The following is a 19397-nucleotide window of genomic DNA, read 5'->3' as shown; positions in this document are numbered from 1 at the left end:
CTTCTCCATTCATTTTGGCTGTCAGAAGGTGGCAAAAGGAGATCACGTGAGCCCGGGACACCGCGGCCGTCATAAATACATGCCGGTTGCCAAGCGTCTGAATTTTGATCGGGGGATTTTAATACTCCCTGGATCTCTCCTTTCACGATCTCTCGCTTTCCTTTGCAGGCAGAGCCAACCAGTGGTCATTCCAGATTCCACGTCCTCTTTCTTCTTTTCGTGGCAGTCATGTTTTTGGTCAGCCTGCTGTTCCTCTTCGGCTACCACTGCTGGCTCGTCAGTCAAAACAGATCGACTCTGGGTAAGGCATTCCACCCCTTCGGGAAGAAAGTTATGGGCAGGGCAGATTTGCACCAGCACATTTTTAGCGACCAAATTGACTGATAGGCATTCCAGAATCCAGGAAGGCTTCCCCAGTTTCCCACTCTGGAATCCTGGAATCTTCGTACGCATGTTTTTTGCTTCATATTTGTTAGTTATTCAAAGAATCATGAAAAGGTATTACCTAAGACCAGTTGGACCATCCTGTCAGATAGATTTCCTTTTCTAAACAGAGAATGCTGGCCTAAACACGCCCCTCCCCGCCATGCTCCCGTTGTCTGCCGTGGTCACGTGATCCCCCTTGGCTTCCTCTTTGCAGACTTCCCAGGCTTCCCTTGTGAACTAAGGGAAGGCTTTAGGAAATGTTGTAAAGGAGGACCGTCTCACTGTGGCAGCATGGTGGGAGCACTGAACAACAGCAGCAGTGCGGTGATGCTGAAACGGTAAAAACTTCCCAAAATTTCATTCTCATAGGTCAGGGGTGGGCAACCTTGGCTCTTTTATGACTCGTGGACTTCAACTCCCAGAATTCTGGGAGTTGAAGTCCACGAGTCATAAAAGAGCCAAGGTTGCCTACCCCTGTCATAGTTAGAATGGAGCCGGATATTCTATAAGTTAACCAGTGTGAGGCACCTAGGTTGAAGACGTTGTGCCCTATATGATGAGCATTTTTCCCATTTAAAAGTTACAGGAAAGAGAGATGTAATACAGGTAGTCCTCGGCTTATAACCATTCATTTAGTGGCACAGTGGTTAGAATGCAGTAAATCTCCCGGTGAGATTTAAGGTGTTGGTACGTACCTTTAAAGCCCTACACGGCCTAGGCCCGGGATATTTGCAGGACCGTCTACTGCCGGGAACGACTTCCCATTGCCCGGAGCGCTCACACAGATAGGGCCTCCTCAGGGTGCCGTCGGCTAGACAATGTCGGCTGGCGACCCCCAGGGGGAGGGCCTTCTCTGTGGGAGCGCCAGCCCTGTGGAACCAGCTCCCCCTTGAGCTCCGGTCCTTTCGCCGCGGCCTCAAAACTTTCCTTTTTCATCAGGCTGACCTGGACTGACGACAGGGATTTTTAAAATGTTTTTAATTTTAGTATTGGGGCTGCTAGTTTAATTCTTTTTTAACTTTTGTATTATTGTATTTTTATTGTTGTTAGCCGCCCTGAGTCCTTCGGGAGATAGGGCGGCAAATAAGTCCCAAAAATAAATAAATAAATAAATAATGCAGGCTACGTCTGCTGACTGCCAGCTGCCTGCAGTTCGGGAGTTCGATCCTGACCGGCTCCAGGTGGACTCAGCCTCTCACCCTTCCGAGTTCGGTAAAATGAGGAGCCGGATTGTTGGGAATAACTCTGTAAGCCACTTAGAGAGGGAGTGTAAAGCCCTGTGAAGCGGTATACAAGTCTTAAGGGCGGCTGCTATTGCTATGGAAAGTTACAACAGCACTGAAAAAGGGGATTCATGACCATTTTTTACACTGCCGCATCCCCACGGTCACGTGATCAAAATTCAGGCACTTGGCAACTGGCATGTACTTATGACCGTTGTGCTGTCACGTGATCCCCTTTTGTGACCTTCCCAGCTGGCTTGTGACAAGCAACTGCATGATTCATTTCAGTGCAGCGATTCGTTTAACCACTGTGGAGAAAAGTTTGTAAAATGGGGCACGACTCCCTTAATTGTCTTGCATAGCAACAGAAATTTTGGGCTCCATTGTGGTCGTAAGTCGAGGACCGCCTACAGTAGGCTGTGATCATCCCATGCAAGGGCATAAGGATCGTCGTATATGCCAGTTGCCTCTGGCTTGCAAGTGACTTAAAACTAGTCAAGGGAAGCTGTGGGAATGGAGAAGGAGCAAAAAGCCCTGTTACTGACCGGGACCAATGAAGAATGACAAGCAGCCTTGCATTCGGACCGGCCAGAGGGGGTGGTCATAGGTACCGCCACCACCGGCTGGTGGTGAAGTTCTAATTTTGGTACTGCTTTACAAAGCCTTAGTAAGGCCACACTTGGACTATGCATCCAGTTTTGGCTGCCACAGTATAAAAAAGATGTTGAGACTCTGGAAAGAGTGCAGAGAAAAGCAACAAGAATGATTAGGGAGCTGAGGGCTAAAACATACGAAGAACATTTGCAGGAATTGGGCACGTTTAGTCTAATAAAAAGAAAGGCAAGGGGAGACACGATAACAGTCTTCTAATATTTGAGGGGCTCCTGCAAAGATGTGGGGCTCAGCTTAGTTTCCAAAGCATTGGAAAGCAGGAGAAGAAATGATGGGAACTAACCAAGGAGACAAGCAACCTAGAACTTAAGGAAAATTTTCCTAAAGGTGAGAGCCATCTGCAAGGAAACAAGCAAGCTCTGATCCCCTCATATCAACCCTGAGTTACAAATATTCTCCTTTATTAGGACCAGTGGAACCGCTTGCCTCCAGAAGATGTGGAGAGGCTCCATCACTGGAGGCTTTCAAAAAGAGTCTGGACAATCATTTAGGTCTAGGGCAGGGGTCGGCAACCTCGGCTCTTTTATGACTTGTGGACTTCAACTCCCAGAATTCCTGAGCCAGCACAGCTGGCTCAGGAATTCTGGGAGTTGAAGTCCACGAGTCATAAAAGAGCCGAGGTTGCCGACCCCTGGTCTAGGGCATTTATGGCGAACCTTTTAGAGACCGAGTGCCCAAACTGCAACCCAAAACACACTTATGTATCGTCGGGGGCTGGGTGGGCGTGGCCCATTGGGTGGGTGTGGCCAATCAGGTGGGCGTGGCCGCGGTGGTAATGGCAGACTGGGTGGGACTAAAAAGTTCAATCAATTCCAACTTTGCGAGATCTTTTTTTCCCCGCGAGAAGTTGAAATTGATTGATTGAACCTTTATTTTTATTTTTTTGCACAAGGCGGCGGAGGCCTAAAGCGAAAAGGTCTGATAAAACCCAGCTGAAGGCCTAGCACTGGGGCGACGGCGCGCGTGCCCACAGAGAGGGCTCTGCGTGCCACCTGTGGCACGTGTGCCATAGGTTCGCCACCACGGGTCTGGGGGTCTCCTGCTCAAGCAGGGAGTTGGACTAGAAGACCTCCAAGGTCCCTTCCAACTTTAGTGTTCCATGTTCTACGATCCTCCTTGACTACAGGAGGAAAGCCTGTTTGACCTCTTAAAACATCTTCCCACGAGATCGTGAAAAGGCTGGCTCAGATTCCGCTTTGCTTGCTGGCCTTCCCGTGCTGAAACCGCAGGATGCTGTGAGGTGTCAGCTGATTTCTAGCAGGCGCTGCCCCCCCAAATCCTCCCCTGTTGGGGTCCACTTTCCAGCGCCTGAGACAGTCTCCTGTTTTGCTGCAGAGGCTTTCTCGGCTCCCGTGTTCTCCAGCGGCCCGGATAAAAACGCTTTCAACCTCGGCTTTGTCAGAAACCTCCAGCAAGTGTTTGGGCAAGAGAAAAGGCTCTGGTTTTTCCCGGTGATGTCCAGGTAAGTAGAAAGCAACCTGCCCATCGGCCGTGGAGATAGAATTTGAGGCCCGCTTCCCTCCTTTCCCTTCCCCCCAAAGGAAGGTTTTTGTCTGCGTAGGTGGGGAGAGGCCCCACGAAGAAGCCAGCTGAAACCTGGCCGCTCTGCAAATCTTCCTTTGGATTTAAAAAGAGCCGGGGGGAGCTGGTCTGCTGCCTCTTTTGTCTTTGTTGAAAGAAATCTGCTGGCCTGGTTGGCGTTTTCCCCAGGATGCCCTTCTGCCAGGGGATGCGATGGCGCAGCGGTTAAAGACCCTGAGCTTGTCAGCTGGAAAGCTGACAGCCCGCGTTCGAGACCCAAGCGCTGCACGATGGGGTGAGCTGCCGTCCTTGACTCAGCTCCTGCCCACCTAGCCGTTTGAAAGCATGCAACTGCGGGTAGCTCAGTAGGAACCACTTCATTGGAAAGGTAACAGCGTTTCGTGCACCTTGGCCTGTAGTCATGCTGGCCACGTGACCACAGAAATGCCTTTGGACAATGCTGGCTCCCTTGACTAGGAGATGGAGGTGAGCACCCCCCCCCACCCCCCAGAGTCAGGCCTGACTGGACAGGGGAAAGCTTTGTCTTTCCTTTTACCTTTGTCCAGTTGCCTAGACGAAGGGCCAAACTTATTCAGTGTCTTCCGGTGTGAACTTCCTATTTCCCTTCTGTGAAAGAGCACATTCAGGGCCATTTGTGAAGGTACCTGTGACCTGCTTTACAAAATCCTATGTGTGCCCCGAATGGCTTCCCTCTGTTCCCTGACATCCTTCCCTCAGGCCTGGACCTGAGTAACAGACTCCTTGGAGGAGCCCTCAGTCTCCGTAAAGCTTCTGTTGCATTCCAGGTGGGCATCCAGCAGATGCTCCACTGTTTCCTTGTTGAAGAGGAACCCAGGAATTTATTGAGGTCTTTTTGTTCTGGTTTAAAAACGATGACCCTTCCAAGGCATTACAGAAGACCGTACGAGGGTCCCCGTCTTTGGTAACAGCCCTTCCCCTGCAGGTCCCATTTACAGACTCTGACACTCCGCTCTGGAGATGTGAGTCGGTGGGTCAGATGTCAGCCAAGACTAGAGGTAATTCTGGCTTAAGAAACAGCCACTTAATGACCATTCAAAGTTACGACCTGTCCTCAAAGTTACGACTGCTGCCCCCTTTCCCCCCATGTGGTCAAGTCATCACATTTTGGGTGCTTTCCAACCAGCTCACTTTTACGGCTGGTTGCAGGGTCCTATGGCCCACGTGACCGTGATTTGCAACTGTTTTGCTGTTTTCTGGCAGAAAACTGCAAAAAAAAACCCAAAACAACCCACCTATTGGATATGTTGCATTTGCGTAATGACCACACGATGCTCTTAACGGTTGCAATGAGTCACTTTACAAACGTCATCAGAAAGGTCGTCAAATCGAGTCTCGTGTGATGCCTCGACTTAGGACAAATTGCGACTAACATTCCAGGCTCCATTGTGGTCAGAGGTCGGGGATGACCAGTTCTTGTTCATCTGGAGGGTCAGCAGGCGCAGGGGAGGAAGCTGGCCGGAGGGAGCCCTTTTGGAATTGACGGCCAGGTGCCTCCCAGTCTCGGGGCTGAGGAGGGAGCGGCCGAATCGCTGCGGACGGTAGGATGAAAATGATCTGGAGCAGATAAGCAGGCAGATGGACAGACTGGGCTGCAGGAGGAGCCCCTTGAGCGTCATACGGGTAGCCCTCGGCTTAACGATTCATTTAGCGGCCTTCAAAGTCACAGCGGCACTGAAAACGGTGATTTATGACCATTTTTCGCACTTTGGACCCTCGCAGCGTCCCGTCAGAATTTGGACACTTGGTACCGGGCTCAGGTTTATGAACGGTTGCCGTGTCCCGGAGTCCTCTGTCACCTTTTGCGACCTTTGGACAAGCAAAGTCAATGCGGAAGCCAGATTCACTTAGCAACGGTGGCAAGAAGGGTCATCAGATGGGGCAAAACTTCCTTGTCTTGCTTAGCAGCGGAAATTTGGGGCTCCGTTGCGGTCGTATGCCGAGGACTACCTGTTTGTCTCTGCAGAAGAGCAACTAATCTAGCTAGGTCAGGGCTCTGCAACCTTGGCAACTTTAAGACTTGTGGACTTCAGTTCCCATACTTCTGGGAGCTGAAGTCCACAATTCTGGGAGCTGAAGTCCACAAGTCTTAAAGTTGCCAAGGTTGCAGAGCCCTGACCTAGGTTATATGTGGGAGCATCTGAAAGGAAAGTTTGCGAGCATCGGAAGAGCCTGTTGCCCCTTTGCCATGCCTAATGCCAACAAGTCTCCTTTGTCATTGGTCAGTTTCCTTCTCTCCGGGGGCCCCTCCCTCCCTCCCTCCCTGACCACTCGGCTGCCTTTCTCTCCACAGCCAGGGAGACGGGCACTCCTTCCCCATCCGGACCCAGAGTGAAGTCCGGAATCCCCTGCTGGCAAACGAGGAGCAGTGGGAGGACGAGGGGTTGGAAGATGGCAGCCAGCAAGGTAAGAGCAGGGCGGTCTGTCTCTCTCTCTCTCTCTCTCTCTGTGTGTGTGCATGCTTAGGATCTAGGGTGAGCCATTGGTGCTGAGAAAAGGAGGGGGGCTGTCGTGGAGAAGGGGCCTCTGGGGCAAAGTGGAGTTGAAGACACTGCAAAAGGCCATTGTGTGGACCTCGGGACAGCAGGCTTTCAATGCCCTGGGTGGACGTCTGTCTGTTTGCATCGTTGTACATGTAACGTTGCTGCAGGTGTTGTACTTTCTGATTTAGCTATCAAAAATAGAGGATGTTCCCCCCTTTTTGGTCCATTAAGTCAACCTTCCTCTGTTCCAGTGTTCCTGCTAGCTGGGGAATTCTGGGAATTGAAATCCCCCGTCAGTCCAGCCTCAGCTCGGACCTTTACGCAAGAACGACCCTCAACTCCATTTCACGTGAAAGGTTTACCTTGCTAAAGGCCAAGTGGTGTACAGTACAGCACAGCCAGAACTGAGCCTCGTGCGCCAAACTTTCCCCCCTTTGTCTCTTCCCGTTGTTGATCCCTCATTATCCAATCGTAGTCAGATAAAAAGTTTGGGGAACGAACTCTTCAACTTTCGAGCAGGCGGTGCGGAGATACATGCCTTTCCCGGATGAATCGTTAGCTTTCCCCACTTCCCATCCAGTCCCCTCCCCGCTAGTTCACAGCAGCCTGGCAGCTAGCGAATGCGAAGCGTAGACGTGAGATGGCAGTTCTGACACACACGGATCTTAAAGTTGCTAAGGTTGACAAACATTCAAAAGAGAGAAAAAGGGGGCATCAGTCAACCGAAAGTGACCGGGTGGTGGTGGAGGCAAGTCAGCAAGCCTGGGCCATTCTTGTGCAGCAGCAACAGAGATGCCCTTCTTACAGCCCCCTCCTCCTCATCGAGGCAGATTTAGGGACCACTTGGAGAGCAGCCTTCCCATTTGCGTTTTGGACCAGTGAGTTTTCAAGTAGTTTTCAAGGGTAGCCCCATGCAGGGCACTTTGCAGTAGTCGAGCCTCGAGTAGAATTCCTCCAGTTCTTCATTTAGTTTACATTTGATATAGCTGTAAGTTGAGCCCTCTATGAGCATAAATACACACACGGCACATACTTGGCAAATCACGGGAAGTCTTTTTCCCCCCCATGACTTGTGTTTTTCCGTGTTGCTCTTCTTGCAAAGGCTGTTGCAGATGACCTCAGTAGTTCCAGTGCGGGGTCCCTTCGTTCTTTTAAATTTTGCTCGAAAAGCAGAGTTTTATAAGGTGAAGAGTGCCGCAATCAGCTGTTTCGAAAAGTTACTCCTGTTCTCTGCATCCTGTCCAATCAAGTCCTATTCAACAGGGGACTTGAGAGGTTGCCATCAGGGTCGGACCGATTGCAGAATCAGGCAACCGCTTGTCTCCCTGCTTCGCGGGTTCATGGCCCAGCGCTGAAGGCTGGCTGAAAGGCGGGCAAAGGGACCATTTTTCCAAGCTGTCAATCTCAAGTGCATCTTTTGCAAAGTGTCAGAAAGGCAGGGTGTGTACATGCTTACCTAAACAGGTATGCCATCTCAGACTCTGCAAGTTGTAAACATCTTGGCTGCACCACTTGCCAAATTTGCTTTTGAATGGTTTAAAAGGGAGCAGTTATTAAATACAGAATTGGGAAGTAATTCACAATAATTCTGCTGAAGTCTAGTTGAATGCAAATGACCTGCAATCTTCCCATGACTTGGTAGAGTGTGGTCCCCAGCAGGTCATCCCAAGCCAAATAGACCCCCACCCCACCCCACCCCAGCCTAGAAAAATCGGGCTCCGCAATTATTGGGAGCACAACTCTTGAAGGAAGAGCAATCTCTGCCTTCCTTGAGTGGACTTGTTTTGTTTGTCTGTCCAGATTACCAGCAAGGGACTTCTCTTTCCATCGAAATGGAGACGTAGCAGCTTTGAAGAGTTGAGGTTGTGCAACTCATGTGCTCTGGTAAGTGTTTCCTTCTTCAGATAAAAAAAAAGCTTAGCATTCTTCTTTCAGTTAGTTTTTTCCCCCCATAAGATACTTAATCTGGGCGTCTTGTTTCCAGAGGTCATGGGTGCCCCTTTTCTGAGATTTTCAAGAAAGTTTGGACCACCATTTATCTGGAACGGTCTAGGTCAGGGGTAGGCAACCGTGGCTCTTTTATGACTCATGGACTTCAACTCCCAGAATTCCTGAGCCAGCATAGCTCAGCTTGGAAACCTCTCCCTTTCCCCTCAGCGTGGCTGGCTCAGAAATTCTGGCAGTTGAAGTCCATGAGTCATAAAAGAGCCACGTTGCCTACCCCTGGTCTAGGTTCTCCTGCTTGAGCAGGAGGTTGGACTAGAAGACCTCCAGGGTCCCTTCCAACCACGTTATTCTATGTTCTACAATCTTGGCAGTGGTAGAACATTCCCCCAGCACAGAGGCTCCAAATCCATATGGTTTCCCTGTGGGAAATAGGCTTGCCCATGTAAATGAACTCTCTCGTGGCCAGCGAAAGCAGCCGATAGAGCCCCAGATGCCATCTCCTGGCACAAGAGTTAGAACAGGGGTCTTCAAACTTGGCCCTTTTATGACTCGTGGACTTCAACTCCCAGAATTCCTCAGCCAGGCAAGCTGCGAGTTGAAGTCCACGAGTCATAAAAGGGCCAGGTTTGAAGACCCCTGAGTTAGAATAACAGAATGACTGACCTGGAAGGGACCTTGGAGATCTTCTGGTCCAACCCTCTGCTCAAGCAGGAGACCCTGGACCCTATTCCGTTCCGGGCAAGTGGCTGTTGTCGTTGTTATACACCTCACCTTGAAGTAGCATCTTCCAAATCAGCTGGGCCAAAGCTGGACCACCACCTTCTGCTTCTCAGGGATCCCAAAGTTACGGGTGGGGGCCAGGTTGGAAAAAGCCGAACTGGACAAGTGTGCCACAAAGTCCTGACACGTTTGGCGCAAGAAGGCCGGCTCCAGGAGAGGCCGAGGTCTCACCTTCGGGAGCTTGCCTAGAATCGGCACTGGGTCGGCCCCGATTCGGGTTCGATTTGTCCAGGGGTGTCTTCCTGTGGGCTGGATGCTCTTTCACAGCCAAGCCTTCCGGACCCCAAAAATGGAAAGTGCCGCCTTGGGCTCTTGGGGAGAAAGCAGGACAGACGCCCAGCAAATAGAAGAGGCAGATTTTTGCATTTCAGAAAAGTTGGCTAACCTCTTGCATATGATTGTGGTTTAAAAGATCCACAAGGCTTTCTTTTCCGGTAACTATTTCACCACAGGCCATTTGCTTGCAGGAAGCCCCCCCCCCAACTGTGCCCCTGCTGTGCCACATTTGCCGACGTCGGGTTTGCTCTTGAGCAGGGCATCTCTTGATGGGGCAGATATCTATCTCTACAGGAAACGAACGTCAGAGCTGAGAAGCGTTTTCCTAAATGATCTTGCTTAGTCTAAACAATGGAAGCTCAATAGCTTTTCGGAAAAGATCTCCAATCTCCAAGCTGGCTCAGGAATTCTGGGAGTTGAAGTCCACGAGTCATAAAAGAGCCAAAGTTGCCTACCCCTGGGTTAGGGAAACCTCAATCCATAAAGGGATGCAGGTAGTCACTGACTTGCAATCATTTGTTTAGCAACTGTTCAAAGTTTACAACAGCACTGACAAAAGTGTTGTAGAGCAGTCCCCACACTTAGGAACACCATGATCAACATTTGGGTGGCAACCGCATGTTCTCACAGGGAACGGGACTCTCCTAATGAGAACGCAGGTCACTTAATTATAATGGTTCACCAAACAGTAATGGCAGAAAAAAGCTGGAAAATCGGGGCAAAGATACAGGGAAAGGGCAGGCAACACGCGGGTCATGCCATTTCTTTTTAAACTCAAAAGTTACACCAAACACGAGGAAGAGGAGGGGGACACGAGAAATCGTTCCTTTGGGAAGCAAGATTCCAGGTCCAGTCCAAACCGATTGGCGCTTTCCTTTCCTTTGAAGTTTGCATCCCCAATTAAAGATTTCATTCCAGAACATCAAATAGCCGCTACTGACAAATGCTTTTCATCAAGGAGAGGGCTTCCTCCTCCCCCCCCCTCACCCTCACTCTGATCTCGATCATGATCAGCACATCTGCGGGTGCAATTTCCTTTTTATTTCAATGTGCGCATTAAATGCAGGGCTGCCTCATGTCATGCCGAGCTTGGTCCTTTGGAGTAGAATAGAAATTCTTTTAATTAGACTCATTCTTATTCCTTTCTTTTCCTGCAACCCACTTCACTTCCAGCTTTCTCCCTGTCTCGTTAGCTTCCTCTGGTGACGGAAACTCAGGAGGCATAAAAGAAAAAGCAGAACTTGGATCAGAAAAAAGAAAAGCAACGTTGGAGGCTAATTCTCGCTTTCGGATACGGCTCTTGAGGAGAAAGCCCTTGGTGACACTTCCAAGGTTTGCTACACATTATGGATTTTTTTTAAAACATGGCAGCTCTGAAGTGATTAAGGCTACTCATGACCTTCTCTTTTTGTATGTCTTACCCAGAAGAAGGGGAAACTGCTTAGTGCAAATGCATTTCCAAGTGCCTTAAGGGGCATTTAGCTAACAGCCTGGACTTCACATTGTCTCGTTTTGCCAAATAGGAAGAACAGCTCTGTAAGAGGGTTAAGCAGACTGCTCAAAACAAACCCTCTTGCGCGGGAATCACGGCTGCCAAATCAAGTCTTACTGCTGGAGACCTGGGCGAACACGCTTCTGTAACCATAGAAGGCCCCCTCCAGCCCTTAAACGTACTCATCGTCAAAATTCTGATTTTGCTAAAAAGCCCGGCTCTTGTAATTTATCCTTTTTGATGTAAGCACAGTCCTCGTAGGTGCCTATAATCGTCTAAAATTCATTCAGAACAGCTTCAGCTATTGGATTAGTTTCTGCTATGAAAAAATAGTCTTTGACTTGCACAACGGCGACCCCGTCTTGTACTGTCCACGGAGGCTCATGTGACTACGGACTTCTTGCCTCCCCCCACTCCCCACCCCCACGCAAACGTCAGCCTGCCGGGAGGAGAAAGCCTGACCCCTGGTTTTGCACGCAGGGGAAGCCTTGCTTGGAGCCAGGCCAGCCTCACTTCACGGACCTTTAAACTCTTTGCATGATCTGATCAGGAATAAGATTTGTGTCTCTCTGTCATTCTTTTTTTTTGCCCCCAAATACTTAAACAAACTCATGGACAGAGAAGTCCAAAAGGCCGGGCTTCCCCCCTGCCCCTTTAATTTGAGTGCTGGGTCACTTGATCTCAAATGTTGGTGTTGCAAGAAGAGGTTTGGATCCAGTTGGATGCCCCACTGCCCAAGAGATTCCTTCAGGCTTTTCAGTGACTATGCAGGAATAGGTTCTATCTGCCCTCTTTAGAACTTTGGAGAAAAAACACCAGAAGAGGAGATCCTTGGAAATATGCTATAGGCACCAACCATTTAGCCCAGTGGGTTCAATAGGATCAGGGAGATGGGCTGTGGTAGGGCTCCAGGGGCTGGAGCTAAACCAGCTTTCCCCAGTGCCAAAATGACGCCACAAAATCAGGCAACTGCACCTCTCTGCTTATGCTACACTTGACCTCTCAACCACACCTGTCAGCCACACAAGCAGATGGAAGTCACAAAGGTGCTTTTTCAAGAGGCAACTGGACTTCCTTGTTTTTCTTTGAAGACGTTGCGCTTTGACTGGATGGTGAGGAATGGAAAGATTTATATTCTTTGCAGACAGCTGGTCATTTGCACTCCTTTAGAGAGTTGTTGAGGCCACTTGGAGGTGTCCCCCATTGTGGGCAATCCCTACATGGAACACGTAGAAACCAAAGCCTTAAACTCCTTCACAGGAATTCCACCCACCCACTGGGATAGGTATGTGGACGATACTTGGGTCAAGATCAAAACACAAGAATTGGAAGCATTTCCCAAACGTATCAACTCTGTGGACGGATACATCAAATTCACACATGAAGATGTTAAGGGAAATAGTTTAGCCTTCCTGGACTGTGCAGTACTCATTAAGGAAGATAGAAGCCTTAATTTTGAAATTTACAGAAAACAAATCAATATTTTACATTTGATTCTCACCACCCACTGGAGCGCAAAATGGGAGTTATCAGAACCCTACACCACTGAACTGAAGGCCTGCCTACCAGCAGAGGGAAAGAAAATGAACTAAAACACATCAAGGTAACCCTCAGAACGTGTGACTATCCCAAATCCCCCCCCCAATAACAGACAAAGAAGAGAACAATAAATGAAGCAATGTTGTCATTCCATATGTTGCAGGAATATCTGAAAAGCTGAGGAGGATCTTCAGCCAACACAACATACGCGCACACTTCAAACCCAAGAATACACTAAGGCAGAAGCTTGTCCACCCCAAGGATAAAACACCCAGACACAAACTGAGCAACTTGGTATATGTAGTACAATGCAGTGAGCCATGTGTAGGTCTGTACATTGGAGAAACAAAACAACCACTTCACAAACGCCTGGCACAACATAGCGGAACAAACCCATCAGGACAAGATTCAGCCGTCCATCTGCATTTAAAAGAGAAAGGCCACTCTTGAAGACAGCAAAGTCCACATTTTGGACAGAGGATACCGCTGGTTTGAAAGGGGTCAAAGAGGCCATCTATGTCAAAACTGAACCGCTCTACCTCAATGGGGAGGGATACAACAATGTCTATCCCCAGTCTACAACACCGTCCTTTCAGCAGTTCCAAGAAGGCTCCCCACCCATTTGCACCACTCAGGTGATCCTGAGGACACAGATAGACCTCCAGGTGGCCTCAAGGACTCTCTTAAAAGAATGCAAATGACCAGCTGTCTGCAACAGGTATGAATCCTTCCATTCCCCACCATCCAGTCAAAACTGAAGAAGCTTCTTGAATGAGAAGCGAAATGTCTTCAAAGGAAAACAAGAAAGTCCAGTTGCCTCTTGCAAAAGCACCTTTGGGACAACCAGGACTGGGATGACTGAGAATCTCCATAGATATTAAGCAGATGAAAGAGAGAGCAACTGTTGAGTTCTCTCAATATAAGCCCATTCCAGAGTTGCCTATATCCCTCTGGGGCCATCAGATCATTTTTAAAGAAGACTTTAAAAAGTCTGCAGTCAGAAGAGGCTGCCCACCATGTTTATTGTGGCTAGGACCCCCTCAAAGATTTGTGATGTATCTTTTGCTGCAGTGGGGTTTTTGAAATGCCCATGCTAAGAAGTAACCCAGTTTCATAGCTGGGATTCCTTTGTGCAGTTGCACCCTTTGCTGATTTTCTTGGAGAGACCTCCCAAGAAGATTACATTCGGCCTCCAGTTAAAAAACCCTTAATGCGCTATTTTTTTTCCTCAGTGTAGAAAGGCACCAGCCAGAGAAATTGAAGCAGACACATATCTTATGGCAAATATTGAAGCTTTACTAATTTCAATAGAACTAGTTTAAAAAAATTTCTGCTGATTATATTAGTCCTTTAAACGCTATATGTTTAAAGCAAAATAGACATTTGCGTGGGTCCACATTTAACACGGATATTCTTCCCTAGTTAGATTTCATAACAGTGCTGTCAATCAATTGCAATGTGTTTCCCTTTCTTAAAAGACTTTTTTCTCAGCATTGATCAGAGCAATTAAATGTTAACATTTAATTAACAAATTAACAAATGCAGCTCCACTCCAGCATTTCAAAAAGTTACGCTGATCCACTAAAACACCAGAAGATGTACTTGGAGCAGCGCTTTTCAACTTTTCACCCATTGTACCACTTTTAGGATATAGCATCATCCGAGTACCACCAGTTGCCTAGCGAGGTGTCAAAAACTTGATGACCAAAAAAAAAGAGGAGAAAAGTGATGAAGTACAGGTAGTCCTTGACTTACAACAGTTCACTTAGTGACTGAAGTTACAATGGCACTGAAAAAAGTGCCCCCCAAGCCACAGCCGAGCAAGACACCTGCCTGCCTGTCTGGGGGGTGGGGTGGAGGGTGTTTGGTTTTTATTCCCCCCCCATCTGCGGGGTGGTTGCAGCAGGTTTTGGTCACTTCACATGACCCTGGGACACTGTGACCGTCATAAATGTGAATCAGTTGCCAAGCATCTGAATGTAAATGACAAGACCCTGGAGATGCTGCAACATTCCAGCTGATCGGCGCTTCTTCTGGGCTCAGAAGCACCGGGATCAGTGCCAAGCTCCAGCTGGATCCTGGCGCTGATCCTGGCGCTTCCGCTGAGCCCTGAAAGCCCTGCAGCTCCAGCCGTCTCTCGCTCAGGCTTGTGCGGTGCTGCCACCGGTTCAGCTCATTCCCCTCCGTTGTTACCACTTTTCTAGGATGGTCATGTACCACCTGCCAGGTGCCAATGTACCACAGGTGGTACCCGTACCACTGGTTGAAAAGCCCTGTCTTATTGAAAGGGGGGTCCAGAATTTGGGAATCTAGCAGGGAGAGACTGGTTAAGACTTAGAAAATTTCCAAAGCCATGTCTGGAAGGAATGCCTGGTCACCTGCCCTTTCAGTTTCAGGCACTTCTTCGTGCCCTGAATTTTCAATTAATTTTCAATTCTTGGATTAAGGGCATCCAGAGCAGAGGGAAGTGAAGATCCTGGCATTTTGGGGCCTTGGTATTAGTTCCAAATAAACAATTGGCAAGTAGCATCTATAGTTGTAACCCAGCATTGCTCAACTGTACTGACTTGTTTAGTTGTGTGAACTTCAACTCCCAGAATTCCCCTAATGAGCATGCTGGCTGGGGAATTCTGGAAATTGAAGTCCACACATCTTAAAATCAGCAAGGTTGAGAAAGAGCATTGCATTATCAAGGCAACGAGGTGTTCAAGCCCTCTTCTGCTTAACAGTTGTGTGAAAAATCAGCTAGGGAAGGTGGGTTCTTTAGACGTGATTGAAAAGCTGTGAAAAGTACTAAAGTGAAAACGATGATTTGTCTGCAAAAGGAGCTTTCAAGTGCCCTTGTAGTTTACCTTTGTAGTTTGCAGTGATTATGATCCACAGGAACCATGTCATCCTTTGCTTCCAGGAAGCCTATACTTGCATTCACTAATATTTCTCTGTGATTCTCCATAAAACAGTTTTACTCCTGTTTGTGGGAATATGCCTGCACTTTTTCATTTTGTTTTGGGGATACGGCAGGAGGTGTCCCAGAACCAGTTTGCTTGAGCCAGGCCTGCTTAGAACTTCTTGAACTCAGATCATTCCTGATGATTTCCAAAGCTTCTCTCACCTCAGCAGCCTAATTTAAGGGTAAAGTCTACTTGGTGTTCTTATGGCTAAACTATTGGGAGTAAAAAAAACTGTGCAGTTTTTATAACTCTCCCAATCTGTTCTATGCAGGGAAGCCCTGTGGGAAAAACTCCCGTAGCCCTTAAGACTTCTCTTAGCAGCCTCTCCCAAATTCTCCTCCAGCTGTGACTCCTGTTCTCTGCCAGCTCTCTTGGGAGCTGGGCAGCTGTTGAGCTGGAAACAGCACAAATGGAACACATGTGAATTATATTTTTAAATAATTTTGGGTTGGGGTGGGACAGCTTAATTTAATAAAATTAGATATGATCAGGTGACCAAAATTATCTTTAGAAACATTCTACCAACTGATTTGTGGCAAGCAAACAGGCTTGTTAAATCAGGGTAGGAAGACTTCAGTCCCAATAATTCCTCAGAATCAGAGGCCTCCTAATGCTCATCCCTGCAAAGCATAATTGCAAAAGGTGTTCCACAAGTTGGAGGGGGGATTCCCCCCCATGGATGGATTAGAGATCCAGAGTCCTTTACTAATAGTGCGGTATCTTTATGCATTTGATTACCAAATTAACCCATCTTCATGGTTGCACAAATACTGTACATTGAATGCTTAAGTACCAAATGCAGTACAGGTAGTGCTCGACTTACAACAGACCATTTAGTGACCGTTCAAAGTTACAACGGCACTGGAAAAAAAGGGACTTAGGACAATTTTTTTACACTCATGACTGTTGCAGCATCCTCAGGGTCCCATGATTTACATTTGGATGCTTGGCAACTGGTGTATATTTACAACGGTCGCAGTGTCAAGTGTTCCCCTTTTGCGACCTTCTGACAAGCAAAGTCAATGGGGAAGCCAGATTCACTTAACAACCAGGCTACTAATTTAACAACCGCAGTGATTCACTTAACAAACGTAGCAAGAAAAGTCGTCAAATGGGGCAAAAAAGTGTGCTGGAATATTTTGTACCAACCAGTATTGCCACTTTCAGTCATTATCCAGTTGCTGAGTTTCATTCTAGTTTTCATGTACTCACAGGACACAGGAGACACCCCAAAACTGTAACAATTAATCAAGTATCCGGAAGAGCAGACAGTATTTCCTTCTCATTTTAGATAATTAATAGTCATTAAGTGTTTATGCTGCCTGATTCCCAGTGACTCTGGATAGCGCACAACAGTCTGCCTGTTAGAGGACATGGACCAAATCATTTGTGCCAGAGTTCTGTCTAGAAATATTATAACTAGTATTTAATAATCTAGTTAGCCTTTTTTAATGATCCCATGGGACCAAATGAAATTCAGAAGTAGGAAGGGTAATAATAGACCCTTTGCAGACATATTCTGAGTATTTGAGGCACAGCAGGAAGAAATTAAAGGCTTTGAATAGCTACATAAGGAATTTGATGGTATTCTATAGCAGTGTTTCTCAATCTTAGCCGGTTTAAGGTGGATGGACTTCAACTCCCAGAATTCCCCAGCCAGCTGGGGAATTCTGGGAGTTGAAGTCCACCCACCTTAAACCGGCTAAGATTGAGAAACACTGCTCTATAGCATTTGAATTATGATCCAATATTGTAATGCTTGTCTCGCGATTCCCATTATGTTTATTAGTTTTGTGGTTGCAACCAACAAGGTGTAATTTTCATGTATTATTGCAGCCATTTCTAAAGGCCACGGTTTTGGAAGATGCCATCAATCTAAATGTAATTTAGGATTGTGACTGGATTGTGAAAAGTACTGTATCTTCTTTCCAGTATCAGGATTCATTTGTGGCAAATCTTGCTCTGTGTTGCGGAACAAAATAACATTTGTATACTGGAACTATAAAATTTGCACTTTGTCCAACACTATTCATGGAACTGGTTGGCGTTGATGTATGTGGAATTTTTCCATGCTGGAACATCCCAATTTCAGAAACTTCTCAAAGGCTTCCATGGTTCCACACTGACCCACATATTCCTGGGCATAAAATGTCTTCCTGAGAAAATGGAGCAGCGGAAATCCACCTGACAATTTTTGCAAACAGCGTACATCCCATTCTCACCATAAAACTCAAAGCATCACATTGATGTCTACTAAGGACAGCGAGACAGTTGTAGTTAGGTAGGAAATCTGTGTTTAAAAATTTGGCCTTCTGTATAGCTTGATTTTGGAGAACATCAGAATTGTTGAACAAAATAGGTGTTGCATGCCAGTATAGTGTAAGAATCAGCTAGCACAATGTAAGAAATGTTTATCTGGCCCCAGCCTATAACCGTTCCTCATGTAAGGTGTGGTGCACAACTGAAAGCACAATTTACTCTACTTACAAGACAGGACCACGACGTATCTATAATGACCAATTGAATGTGGCATACATACCATTCGTTTCTCCTCACTTGGTTGGGAAAAAGTATACTAGAGGTAGGGACATACAATACCTCAGTGTTTCTCAACCTTGGCAGCTAGGAAGATTGATTGACTTCAGGTCCCAAAATTCCTCAGCCAGCCTTGTTCCAGCAGCCAAAGTTAAGAAACACTACAGTATCCTGTGTACCCTCTTCTCAACTTTTGGGGAGATCTAATATAGCTGCACTCCCCCCTCTTATCTGTGACCCATCAACAATTAAGGTATGCAGAACAGGACTGTGAATACCACTGAAGCTGCTTTAGCTTCTTGAAACGTCTGCCTTGTAATAATGCACCAGTACGAGCAAAAGGGGCTTGGTGTTGTCAGTTGCACTGCTTGCTTTCCAGCACAATAAAACAAGTATATCAGGACCTACATAAACACATAGATAAATGCATTAATATATCAAGAGAAAGAAAGTGTGCGTAGTGGTCAGGGCTAATGGAGGAATAGAGCTGATTTTACCTTTGTAGAATTTTAAAAGTTGATTTTGTTTCCTATAGCAAAATCATAGAGGAGTTTCTTGTTGATTTAAAATGAAAATCAAACACTTGAGGCGGAGGATTCACTTGAAGATACCAGCTATTTCTCAAAAATACTTCACACTTAATACATAGTTAGAATTCAATTCTTTCTCTGAGCTTGTAAGAGCGTTTTAAATAAGATAAGAGTTACTTCCTGTGAGAGGGAGGAAAGATTACTCAGTGAAAAGCGACGTGTGGGTAGGTAAAGAATGGATGAATCCTTTAAACAGTTACGTGAACCACCAGCAGCTATTCATTTGGCTGCACTTTTGCAAAATACTTTGCTGAGTCTTTTTCTTTTTTAATCATTGAGGGATTTTGTAAAATCACATTAATCTTTAGTTTGGATACTACTGATTAATATTCTTAGGGGTGGCAGCAAATTGCAGGGCCCTTATTTTGTACATTTAAATATTTTGTTTACTATCTATAGTAATTCTTTCCTGGGTTTTTCTTTGGTACTGTATAATCAAGATACAATTGTTTTACTGATGACATATCAAAGAGCAGATTCCCCCATTTGATTTTATAAACAGAAACATATGAAATGGATTACTTAAGTACAGTATAGTGGAACATAATCATTCCTAAGGATTCTCAGAATCTCTTGGTTGTAAAATATTCTGCCGTTAATGTTGAGTCTCCTGAATGTTTAATGGTTACATTATCTCAGGTTCATTAACTGAAAACTGTATGTTTGTGATCGTGTAGCAGTCTGAAGCATGGAAATATTTTACAATAAAAATGTTTTGTAGAATCACATTTGAATGTTTAATATGTTAAAATTTATTGTGTAATGCTGCATTTTTTTGAATTTTGTTTAGACATCTTTGTTACAGTCACAAATGTGTCAATTGCTTCTAGCGAAAAATCCCTATTTCAGAAAAAGGTCCAGTTGTGGTATAAAAACAATAAAAGATACAGACAATGGTGTCTTCACAGTTAGTTTATTTTACC

At 46.5% G+C, this 19397-nt stretch overlaps 1 protein-coding gene across 1 annotated transcript in view; it reads left to right on the top strand.

The window, feature by feature from the left end:
- The window catches only part of ZDHHC15 (zDHHC palmitoyltransferase 15), a 38323-nt gene extending 18953 nt beyond the window's left edge, over positions 1 to 19370 (top strand). Inside the window, exons 8-12 of the mRNA XM_081336849.1 lie at positions 169 to 301; positions 3657 to 3783; positions 6175 to 6287; positions 8165 to 8248; positions 10541 to 19370. Of these exons, the coding sequence (XP_081192975.1) occupies positions 169 to 301; positions 3657 to 3783; positions 6175 to 6287; positions 8165 to 8208 (417 nt within the window). The 3' untranslated portion in view covers positions 8209 to 8248; positions 10541 to 19370. The remainder of the gene's footprint in view (positions 1 to 168; positions 302 to 3656; positions 3784 to 6174; positions 6288 to 8164; positions 8249 to 10540) is intronic.
- The last annotated feature ends 27 nt before the right edge of the window (positions 19371 to 19397 follow it).

This window comes from Vipera berus (genome assembly GCF_964194415.1).
Source record: "Vipera berus genome assembly, chromosome: 11".
Lineage (NCBI taxonomy): Eukaryota > Metazoa > Chordata > Lepidosauria > Squamata > Viperidae > Vipera > Vipera berus.
This window is presented reverse-complemented; position numbering and strand designations above follow the sequence as displayed.